At 37.2% G+C, this 12,171-nt stretch overlaps 1 protein-coding gene across 2 annotated transcripts; it reads left to right on the forward strand.

Moving 5' to 3' along the window:
• The first annotated feature begins 2,202 nt into the window (after positions 1-2,202).
• LOC107934192 (uncharacterized) lies at positions 2,203-11,776 on the forward strand. 2 transcript variants are annotated; one of them, XM_016866559.2, is made up of 5 exons: positions 2,203-2,654; positions 2,762-3,054; positions 3,803-4,672; positions 5,994-7,172; positions 8,487-11,776. In XM_016866559.2, the coding sequence occupies exons 2-5, from the start codon at positions 2,865-2,867 to the stop codon at positions 11,417-11,419; spliced, it is 5,172 nt and encodes a 1,723-aa protein (XP_016722048.1). In that variant the 5' UTR covers positions 2,203-2,654; positions 2,762-2,864; the 3' UTR covers positions 11,420-11,776. The 2 variants fall into 2 exon arrangements, with proteins under 2 accessions (XP_016722048.1, XP_016722049.1); XM_016866560.2 differs by having other exon boundaries at positions 2,364-2,654; positions 2,743-3,054.
• The last annotated feature ends 395 nt before the right edge of the window (positions 11,777-12,171 follow it).

The raw sequence follows: 12,171 nt of genomic DNA on the forward strand, positions 1-12,171 counted from the left end.
AATACTTTGTCTGGTCGAGGATTTCACTAACCCCTAACTTCAACCAAAGGAAACTCCAACTCTCTTAATTTGGTAAGTGTTGAAACATTGTTTATGTATGAGTAGACTTTCTAGCCTAATCGTAAATAAGTTTATTGTAACCCACAACTTCAAATTAAGGTTAGGGTAGAAGATATCTCCAAACCCAATTGATACTTTACCTATTTTAAAAGTCTGTTATTACATAGGGATTTGAAACAAAATAGTTGACTTATTCTTTGGTTAGAGTTATCCTTTATATGAGAAGGGATTGAAGCTATAATATGGCGGAGGAAAATAATTTGACAAATATTTGTATAAATTTTTAATTTAGGAATATATATTTAAGAATCAGGGTTAAGTGTTAGTGTTGAGGATTTAAAGAAATGGATTAAGGGTTCTTAGTGCTTCAAGGAAGTAGCAAAGTGAAAAAAAATACAAATTGGAAAATCCTTCATAATTAGGCTCCTTATTCAACACATATATCTTTACTTAACAATAGCAATGTTAGTAATTTTGGATTAGGAAAATGGGATAAGGTTTCTCTATAATAGAGAAAATTTTTATGGGTTTCTTTAAATGTAGGAACACTTTAAAAAGTTACCTATTTTTGAGAAAAATAAAATTTAATGGCTAGAACAAATATGCCTCGGTTTTTAACTTTTGGTGGGTTTAGGGTTGGCAGTGAAGACCATCAAAAGTCATTGAGTAGTCAAGTGCTAAGGATCTCCATGAAATGGGTTAACAACATTGGGGCATCTAGGATTTAATGTTTGTAATTGTAGTGGCATGGATGACCTTTGACATCTATGGATAACATTTACACTGATCTATGTGCTTATATTTGCAGCTTAGACAAATGCATCCATGGAAGAGGAAGAACAAACCAGGGAGTCAAATGTTAGGGATTGGAGAAATGGGTTGTTAACCGTGGTCGCATGGATGAACTTTAGAAACCAAAAAGACATAAACATTATAAATTGCTTTAGGGTTCAAAAAAATGAGTTAAGTTATTTTTTTATGTGTAATGTTATGTTATTAACTAATTAGTTGTCTTAAAGTGTAATCTGGTGTAAATTAAATTATATTTTAAATAATTTTTTTGAATTTGGGGCTTTATTTTTATGTTATGTTAATAAAATTATGTCACACATTTTTTTTATTTAACATACAATTTGCATTCAATTATGATATTAACTGTATTTATTAAATGTTATTATAACGTACAAATTACTGAATTGTTTTATTTAACATCAACAAATTCTCACAACACTATGTTTTCACTCTTCTAGTAAGTTGTATAGTCATAGGTTGGATCATCTATTAAAATATCAAACCGTAATACTAATATAAAACATTTAGATTGTAATGCATTTGTAACATATGTGTCTAATTACCTTCTAGCAAGAGGGAAACTCAAATATTGAGAGAGGATAAGTGCTATCGACAGAAGTTGAGACCATCTTTATTAGTATAAAATCACAAGGAAATCACTTACTTCATTGTCCCATTCTCTAAATGCCTTACAGTACGGTTCATATAAGCATGCAAAAACCATAGCCCGTGAATTATATGTTCAAGTCATTTGGAAATTAGATAATAGTTAGAGATACATGGTATCAACTTTGTTGCCAGGATTTTCTAGCATCAACACACCTCCAGTCAATTGAAAAATGTACGCTTTGACATCACATTCAACATTTTCAATAGCTGGATTGTTTGAGAGATACTCGAAAGTGGTTTTTAACCATGATAACTTAATCCAAAACCTTTCAACATCATCTACAGGGACATCATCCACAGGGTTATAAGTTATTCTAAGCACTCTAATTAGATTGAATGCAAAAAAAAGTTATTACTAAAAGTTCATCCATTAGAAGTATTGTCAATAAGGCTACATCTTCCAACATTATGTTTTTTTTAGATCTTTCTCATTTTCAAAGTTTTAAAACAAAGTTGTTTATTCAAATAAAAAGCTACCCTTAATAAATTAATGTGATAACCACAAATGGACACGCAAGTGTTGCCATTATGGAAATGTAGCAAGGGCAAATCAGTCAGTAGGAAGAGAGGAAGTAATTGAGAAACTGAGCCTTTTTGTCCTCGTAAAATTCATTCAAATCCAAGGGTGATTTGGGAGCAATAAATGAGGGTAGGTCCATTTCCAAAAGAAAAAAAAAAGGTGACGACTAAAAAAATAAAAAAAAGTATCTGTGTATTTTTATTATTTTAGAAAAAGTAAAAAAAAATCAAATAAGGGTTTTTTAATCATCATTTAAATTAATAATTTCACTTTAAATAATATTTTATATTTATTGGACGTGAAAGTTGATTGAAATTTGGTTTAATAGCAGCTTTGAGGTACGGATGCCATGCCAATCTCTCTCTTCCCTTTCTCTCTCTAGGGCTTTCTTTGTCTCATATTGGCTTCACCTTCATGTCTCTCACTTTCTCGCCTCAGATTTTCTTTCCAAACAAGCCTTAGACTGAGAAACCCCTAGAAAGTCCTAGAGAATTTCACTCTTTTCCTCTTTCTATTCGGTTCTGCCGATTGAAGAAAACCTCATAGAAGCTGTAGATCACCAACGTTTCAACGCAGTTGGATCCGGTTCACTGAGACAGCGACATCCTGTTTGGTGAGTGTTTCTTATGAAATGCGCCGCAGTTTTATTCCATACCGCTTCTGTTTTTGTTTCCTGGAACTGAGAAACCCGAGTAAAACAGGTTATGTTCTTATTGTTAGGTTTTTTGGAAGAAGCATTAGTTTTTTTCAGGGTTCGATAGTTCGTGTAAAAAGAAGAAAAACGGTGGCGTTCTGTTGGGTCGGCGCTGCCTCATGCGATTTGATGCCGCCAGAACCGTTGCCTTGGGATCGGAAGGATTTTTACAAGGAGAGGAAGCATGAGAGGACGCAGTCGCTGCCTCAGCAGCCACTGACGGCTCGATGGAGAGAATCCTCTTCCATGTCGCCGTATCAGCATGCGTCTTTTAGAGAATTCACTCGTTGGGGATCCGCTGACTTCCGTCGTCCTCCTGGTAAGTTCTTTCCATCCTTTTTTATGCCGTTTGTTTCATCCCCTTTCTCTTAGTTTAATCCCTATCGTTTGAAAGTAAGGATTTTACAAGCATGAATTTGGTGTGGTGGGTTATTTTTTTTTGGTGTTGGGAATTAAGGACTGGTCAAAATCTATGGGTTTTTAAGTTTTGGTTTAGTTTCTTTTGGGAACATTTGATTTTTTTCTGTTTATTTCATTTTAGATCACACATCTTCATTCCAATTGAAGGAGATTTTTCTTTTTACCAGTTAGTTTTTTTCCTACTCGTTTTGCTTATTGCTTTATTTAATAAATCAGCGTTCTTGATTTTCTGCTTAGTGTTTTCTTTTCATTAGGGATATTTTGGTCTTCATATTTTTTTGGGTTATAGAAGAACATATACTTTGATTTTGATACATGGGGATTTTAAAATTGTTAATGATACGCTACCTCGCCTTTTTGGAGAAGGATGAACCTTTTTTTGGTTTTCTGGGTTCTATTTGTTTGTGGATCGTTGGAGGTAGAAACTGTTGATTTTTCTTTGGTTCCATTTACTTTGATCTATAAATGGAGAATTCTAGTTCTCTAAGAAATATCCTTCTTTTCTTTTTGTTTTCCCCCTCTTTTGCTTTTAAGATTTAAGGTTTATTGAATTTCCTTATGTTTTAACCCTGGATTTGGAAGGTACATATACATTGCACGTGTTGATACTTTTGTGTTTTTCCTTTGTTGCTTCAATTTTTATGAAGGTCATGGTAGGCAGGGCAGTTGGCACCTGTTTGCTGAAGAAAATGGTGGTCATGGATATGTTCCATCGCGATCAAGTAACAAGATCTTGGATGATGAGAATTTCCGTCAGTTGGATTCTCGTGTAGATGGGAAATATAGTCGAAACAGTAGGGAAAACAACAGAGGGTCTTATAGCCAGAGAGATTGGAGAGGTCATTCATGGGAAAACTGCAATGGGTCCCCAAGCACTCCTGGGAGGCCTCATCATGTCAATAATGAAAGGAGGTCAGTGGATGATATGCCAACATACCTTTCTCATACTCACTCTGACTTTGTAAACACATGGGATCAACTTCAAAAAAGCCAGCATGATAATAAGACAATTGCTGTAAATGGGTTAGGCACAGGACAAAAATGTCAGAGTGAGAACTTAGTAGGCTCGATTGATTGGAAGCCTCTGAAGTGGACTCGCTCTGGAAGCTTGTCTTCACGGGGTTCTGGCTTTAGCCATTCAAGTAGCTCAAAGAGCTTAGGTGGTGTAGATTCTGGTGAAGGGAAGCTTGAGTCGCAACAGAAAAATTTGACCCCTGTCCAGTCTCCTTCTGGGGATGCAGCAGCCTGTGTCACATCTCCTGCGCCTTCTGATGAGACATCGTCAAGAAAGAAGCCACGCCTTGCATGGGGTGAGGGTCTGGCCAAGTATGAGAAAAAGAAAGTTGAAGGCCCTGATACAAGCATAGATAGAGCTGGGGCTAAAATATCTGTCCGTAATACAGAATTTAACAATTCTCTGAGTTCTAATTTGGCAGATAAGAGCCCTAGAGTCCTTGGATTTTCTGATTGTGCTTCTCCTGCAACTCCTTCATCTGTTGCTTGCAGTTCCTCTCCTGGTAAAAAAATAGTTTCTTAAATATTTATTCAGTTTTAAGTAGATTACCTAAAACAAGTATATGATATCATTGACAATGTTATTGAAGGTATGCCTGCACGATGAAATGGATTCTTGTCAGCATTTTGGAGTTACACAATCTATGTGCTTTTACTGACTATTCTCTTCATATACCAGCAATGATTGACTGTCTTGTAACTTAGCATGACCCTTTGTTAGATTATATGTTCCTGATTTGCCACTTTTCCTCCTCTCTGACATTTTTAATAACATAATAAATATAAGGTTGGATGATGAATAAAGCATGCACAACTGTTTTAGTAGGCCCACATGCCGATTAAATTGATGTTTAGAACACTGTTATTGTTATTTTAAATTGTACATACTCCTTTTGAAGACCATGGAAAAGATTGACAGAGACATGTTTCTTTTCATTGCTATAACAGTATGCTTGTTTCTCATGCTCTAGGAACCACTTTTTCAGTACATAACCATTCTTGACTCTCCACTTCCCCCTTAAAGCATTGTCTTTATGATTGTATGAGGTGATTGCTGTTTTCCTTTTATCAGTTCTTAGGTTCCAGTTATTGATGGGTATACCTTACCATGTAGAATTATAGAGCCTTATTTTTAAGGAGGAAAAAGTCTAACATCTGGCTAGATTGGTTGTTCTCGATTGGGAATATGACCATGTCATAACCATTTGTTGGAAGGAACTTTTGCTTTTCCCTGCATTTGGCATTGCTTTATTGTTGACTGGCTCATTCTTGTGTTATCTTGTTTAAGTTTCACATTCTTAAATGGTGTTATCCCACTTCTGTAAATATTCGGTCCCCTGTCTTATATTCTAGTTGCACACTTCCACCTATTACCAATTGGTCTTGGTGGGTGTTTAACTTGGTATTAGAGCCTACAGTTGCTCTGTAGCTTCCCCCATATGAGGTTGACAACTCTAGTGAGGTTCATATGTAGGCCATTGTTGAGCTACATGTGAAGGGTGTTTAGTAGTCTTATCTCACATCTATTCAGTTTTGGTTGTCTTGTGGTCTTATATATTCGATTTGGCTTATTCCGCTTACTAACAATTTTTTTAGATTAGATGTTTGCACTTGTAGCTTCCAGGCCATGTCCAAATTAGAGGGTTTGTTATATGTTTGTAGTCATGAATGCATGTGTGTGCCTGTCTGTGTGTGCATATATCAGAGACTATCAAATTGCTGGATGTTAAATGATTCCCTTCTGCCTTTTATCTTTATTCTTGCATATTGGTTGCAATGGGTATACTTTCTCATTTATCACCACAATACCGCTGGTTGTTGCAGGTGTGGAAGAAAAATCATTTGGCAAAGCTGCAAATGTTGATAATGATACTAGTAATTTATGTGGTTCTCCAACTCTTGGCTCTCAGAATCATCTAGAAGGGCCCTCTTTTAATTTAGAGAAATTGGATATCAATTCAATTATCAATATGGGCTCTTCACTTACTAATTTGCTTCAAGCTGATGATCCTTGTACAGTGGATTCTAGTTTTGTTCGCTCTACTGCAATAAGTAAGTTGCTACTATGGAAAAGTGATGTTTTGAAGGCTTTGGAGATGACTGAATCTGAAATTGATTCACTTGAAAATGAACTTAAGTTGTTGAAAGGTGACTCCAGGAGCAGATGTCCTTGCCCAGCAACATCCAGTTCTTTTCCTGTCGAGGAACATGGAAAAGCTTGTGGGGAGCAGGAGGCTGCATCTAGTCAGATCCCTCGACGTGCCCCTTTGCAGATTGATGCTTGTGGTGATGTTCTTGTTGAGAAGCAACCCCTTTGTAATGGTGTCCTGGAAGAAGTTAATGATGATGTAAAAGATGGGGATATTGATAGTCCTGGAACGGCAACATCTAAATTTATGGAACCATTGTCTTTGGAGAAAGCAGTTTCTCCATCTGATGTAGTGAAGTTTCATGAATGTTCTGGTGATTTTGGTACTGTTCAATTGATGTCAATGGGGAAGGTGATTTTAGCTACTGGTTCAGGTAATGAAGGGACTGCCACAACCATTTCTGCAGAAGGCAGTGTGCTAAAAAGGATTGATAATGATGCACATGTTCCAGAATCATCTAACTCTGATGTTGGCGGAGAGAATGTAATGTACGAAATGATATTGGCCACTAATAAGGAATTGGCTAATGTAGCGTCTGAAGTATTTAATAAACTATTGCCTAAAGATCAGTATAACGCTGAGATCTCTGAAATTGGCAATGTAGCATGCACACAGTCTGATTCAGCAATCAGGGAAAAAATTGCAATACGGAAGCAATACATAAGATTTAAGGAGAGAGTTTTGACAATTAAGTTTAAAGCATTTCAAAATGCTTGGAAGGAAGATTTGCGTTCACCTTTGATGAGAAAATATCGTGCAAAGTCCCAGAAGAAGTATGAATTCAGTTTACGATCTACACACGGTGGCTACCAAAAGCATCGGTCCTCCATTCATTCACGGTTCACTTTTCCTGGTAATTGTTTGAGCCTCCTGCTTAAGAATGGTTTATATTTGTTGCAAGTTTTATTGTGATTTTGCATGTGGCTGAGTGGCATTACTTTAATTTAAGTTTGTAATACTTCATTTTGTTTCCTCTTATCTCTTGCCTTTTACCTTTTATCTATTTCAATTTTTATTGGAAATGAAATTATTATGTAATTGTAGCTGAAAAATCAATATCGGAAATAGAGGAAAATCTTGAATGCAAAATGAGGACTAAGCTAGGTTTCTTCTATCATAGAGTCAAGTGGATAAATTTAAGTTCGGTTCTCCCATGCCAAGAAAATAGATGTTGAAATTTATGGTACATCAAGGCAATTCAAGGAAAGATTTGAGTTCAGTGGATATTGAATCAAATAGTAATTGATACTAACAAGGTATACAAAAGCTTCATAACATAATGTTAGTGCTGGGAAGAGATTATTGCTCTACATGAACCTTTGTTCACGGTGGAAGATGCATCGTTTGGCATATAATGAAGTTGAAATTATCTGTTGGTTACTATGTTCTAACATCATCCATGGTTTTAGAGATTCTGAGTTTTTTTGTGGATATTTGGTAATAACTGGAGTAAATACAAGGTGCTGTGCTTTGACCTTTATCTGGTGAAATTCATTGCATTTATTGTGAAAACCTAGCTATGATCACTTGAAATTTGGCATATTGGTGTTACAATGGCTCTAGGGTACTAAAACCAGTCTGCCGCATTTGTCTCCAAGTTGGTGTATGGTAAATTGTAGGGTTGGTTTCATCTTCCTTCCATATTAACATATGTTCTGTTAGTACAGATTACATGCCTGCAAGACTATTATGATCATCATATTTGATTTGGCTGAATTGTATGCCACTGCAAATGATGGATTGTCAAACTAATATCTATGACGTATATTGTATCATCTTTTAAAGAATCAGGTTCTTTCAGAACTATTGTTGTGACTGAAATTTTATGTTTTAGTCGATGAACTGAGATTCACTTGATGGCTTTAGTTTTCCTTGTGAAAATTTATAAAGCCACTTTGAGTGTATTGTATTTTCCTGTATTTTGTTTTTCTCTTAAATGCTTTGATCTAAGCAAATTGTTTTTCGTAATTATTGTAATGGTTTTCAATTGTTTTTTCTTTCTTTCTTTAAAAAACCCTAGTAAATTTAGCAAGGTAATCATCACTTTTGATTTGGATTTTCTTCTAGTTTTTGTCTGTTTTTGCTTTCTTTTCTTGAAAATTGTTTATTTAAAGATTAAGTTATTGCTAATGATGTATATTGTTACTTTTGGGGGTTGTTTTTGTAGCGGGAAATCCGATCCTGGAACCTAGTGTGGAGATGAATTTTACTAGTAAACTACTTCTAGGTTCCCATGGCAGGCTTTACAGGAATGCTTTGAAAATGCCTGCATTAATTTTGGATGAGAAAGAGAAAAAGGTCTCGAGGTTTATCTCTAGTAATGGATTAGTTGAAGATCCATGTGCCATTGAGAAGGAAAGAGCTTTGATCAATCCTTGGACATCCCAGGAGAAGGAAATTTTTATGGATAAGTTGGCTGCCTTTGGGAAGGACTTCAGAAAAGTTGCTTCTTTTCTTGATCACAAGACAACTGCTGACTGTGTTGAGTTCTATTACAAAAATCACAAATCAGAATGTTTTGAGAAAACAAAGAAGAATGACCTGAGTAAGCAGCAAGGGAAATCTGCTGTGAATACCTACTTGTTGACATCGGGAAAAAAACGGGGCCGTGAATTGAATGCAGCTTCCCTCGATGTTCTTGGTGCAGCTTCAGTTATAGCAGCTCATGCAGAGAGTGGCATGCGAAACAGGCATACGTCTGGTAGGATCCTTTTAAGAGGGCATTTTGATTCTAAAAGATCTCAACTTGATGATAGCATTGCTGAAAGGTCATCTAATTTTGATATTGTTGGAAGTGATCAAGACACTGTTGCTGCTGATGTCCTAGCAGGTATATGTGGTTCTTTCTCTTCAGAGGCAATGAGTTCTTGCATCACTAGTTCTGCTGACCCTGGAGAGGGTTACCATCATGACTGGAAGTGCCACAAAGTTGATTCTGTGGTTAAAAGGCCTTCAACATCTGATGTGTTGCAGAATGTTGATGGGGATACTTGTTCGGATGAGAGTTGTGGGGAAATGGATTCTTCTCATTGGACTGATGAGGAAAAATCTGCCTTTTTACAGGCTGTCTCATCTTATGGTAAAGATTTTGATATGATTTCACGATATGTTGGTACAAGATCCAGGGACCAGTGCAAGGTTTTCTTTAGTAAGGCTCGTAAATGCCTTGGACTGGACTTGATACATTCAAGAACCAGAAACATGGGAACACCCATGAGTGATGATGCCAATGGTGGTGAGACTGACACGGAAGATGCTTGTGTCCAAGAGAGCTCAGTTGTTTGCAGTGAAAAGTTGGGATCTAAAGTTGAAGAGGACTTGCCTTCCACTATTGTGAGCATGAATGTTGATGAATCTGATCTTACCAGAGAAGCGAATTTGCAATCTGACCATAACATATCAGAGGGAAACATTGAGAGGCTAGTAGATCATAAAGATTCTGTGGCCGCAGAAGTTAACTTTTCCAATGTGGATCAAACCGAGCCAATGTCCGAATGTGGTGCTGGTGATATGGATGTTGATAGCAACCAGGCTGAGTCACTACATGTTCTAAATAATGTTGCTTTGGCCAATTTAAGTGCTCTAGAAAATCATGTTGCTGAAGAGGGTGTTTCTGGTGCAGTATCAGCGACTCATAGGGGGACAGGAGATTGTCATCCTAGTTTAGATGCTTCAGTTGAGCCCAAATCTGGTGCTGCTGCTTTGTCTACTGAGGGGTTTGGAAATAATTTGGAGGCACAGGAAACTTTTTCATCCAAAAATGTTATGGATGTCCGTGATACAAGATGCAATGCGGAGATTGGCAGTCAAGTTATTTGTAGGCCGGATTTAGATAAAAGTAGTGGTGAGTCCATTGATAAAAATTCTTGTTTAGATTTTAGCTTCAGCTCCGAAGGTCTGCGTCAAGTTCCTCTTGACTTGGGTTCTGCTGGAAAGCCTTCTATCTTATTATTTCCAAATGAAAACTTTTCTGCTAAAAATTCTGCATCACATTCTGATGCCTCTCAATGTGAAAAAATTTGCAACCAAGATAGGTTGTCAGTGACACTTGCTTATCAGGGGAATGAAGACAAACAGCCTAACAATGCTGTTAGTGGACATGAGCCTGAGCATTTATCTGGAAAGCCCTCGGTGGATCTTGCTGAATTGCAAATCTCCACTTTGAAAGAAATGGATATTGATATTGGTCACTGTCAGTTGCCTGAAGTTAAAAGGCTTTCGACCTCAGAAAAGGGTGTTACTGGTTCATATTTAGTTCAAGATTTTCTTCAAAAGTGCAATGGTCCAAAATCACCATCGGAGTTCCCACAACTTGTCCAAAACTTAGAGCAAGCAAACAGCAGGCCAAAATTCCACTCTCATAGTCTGTCAGATACAGAAAAGCCTTGCAGGAATGGTAATGTCAAGCTATTTGGTCAGATACTCAATTCCAGTTCCCAGGATGATGGGAAGGTCCGTTTCCCTGAACAGAGCATGAAATCTTCAAATTTGAACTTCAGAGGTTATAACAATGTTGATGGAAATGCATCTTTCTCAAAGTTTGATCAAAATATTATTTTTGCACCGGAAAATGTTCCCAGGAGAAGCTATGGTTTCTGGGATGGCAATCGGATACAAACTGGGTTATCATCTTTGCCCGACTCTGAAATTTTAGTGGCGAAGTATCCTGCTGCGTTTGTCAATTATCCTGCATCCTCATCTCAAATGCAGCTGCAGGCATCGCAGTCTATTGTTCGGAATACTGACCGAAACATGAATGGTGTTTCAGTTTTCACCCCAAGGGAAATAAGCAGCAACAACGGTGTGATGGATTATCAAGTGTACGGGGGTCATGATTGTACCAAGGTGGTGCCTTTTGCCATGGATATGAAGCGACGGGAGATGTTCTCCGAGATGCAAAGGCGAAATGGGTTTGATGCAATCTCAAATTTACAGCACCAGGGAAGGGGTATGGTTGGAATGAATGTTGTGGGGACTGGAGTGGGAGGTGTTGTAGGGGGCTCCTGCCCAAATCTTTCTGATCCTGTAGCAGTACTTAGGATGCAGTATGCGAAGACGGAGCAGTATGGTGGACAGAGTGGGAGCATAATGAGGGAATAAGAGTCGTGGAGAGGTAAGGGGGACATGGGCATTCGCAGGTAGTATAAAACCAAATTCCTCAGCAGCAAATATTTCTTTGCTGCACACTGTATAATAGTTTTTTTGTCTTTGTTTTCAATGAAAATGATGATAGGGGCAAGCAGTGTCTTTTTTGGTAAAAAAATATTTAGGTCCCTTTGTAATATTTGCAGCAGCAGTCTTTGTATTTGTTGTATTTGATGGAAAATACACAAAAATAATCTGTCTAAAGTTTAGGAGGGCCAATCCAGCAATTTCACTGTTTCTTGTAGGGTGTAAACGAGATACTTTGCTACAAGCTATTCAAGTTCAGCTTGAAAAAAGTTTCGAATTCAGTTAGATGTGAAGCTGTGTTGAATTGAGTATTTTGCTTCTGCACGAGTTTAGCTTATCTTTATTGGTATCGCATTATAATTGAGATTTGCAAGGGTTGATCAGTTCAAGGGGAAATTTGTGTGCTCCGCAGGAGCGAGTTTTTTTATATTTCCCTTGCATCTTGGGGGTAGTTATACAATTACAATATTTAGCATCAACCCGTGATTTTCATCTTGTAAAAACCATGTCAAGAGTAGACAAGAGTTCAAAGTCTGAAATATGTCTACAAAATTGATGCAAGTTTAGTATGTGAAGCCATTGCGCAAGAAAATGACAGCCATCTCTGTTGTCTAATGCAATGCAATAGTAAGGTATTCCAGGCAGGACACGGGTTTGAATATTAAATTTGATATTGTTGA

The sequence above is a fragment of the Gossypium hirsutum genome, chromosome A10 (genome assembly GCF_007990345.1).
Source record: "Gossypium hirsutum isolate 1008001.06 chromosome A10, Gossypium_hirsutum_v2.1, whole genome shotgun sequence".
NCBI classification, from domain to species: domain Eukaryota; kingdom Viridiplantae; phylum Streptophyta; class Magnoliopsida; order Malvales; family Malvaceae; genus Gossypium; species Gossypium hirsutum.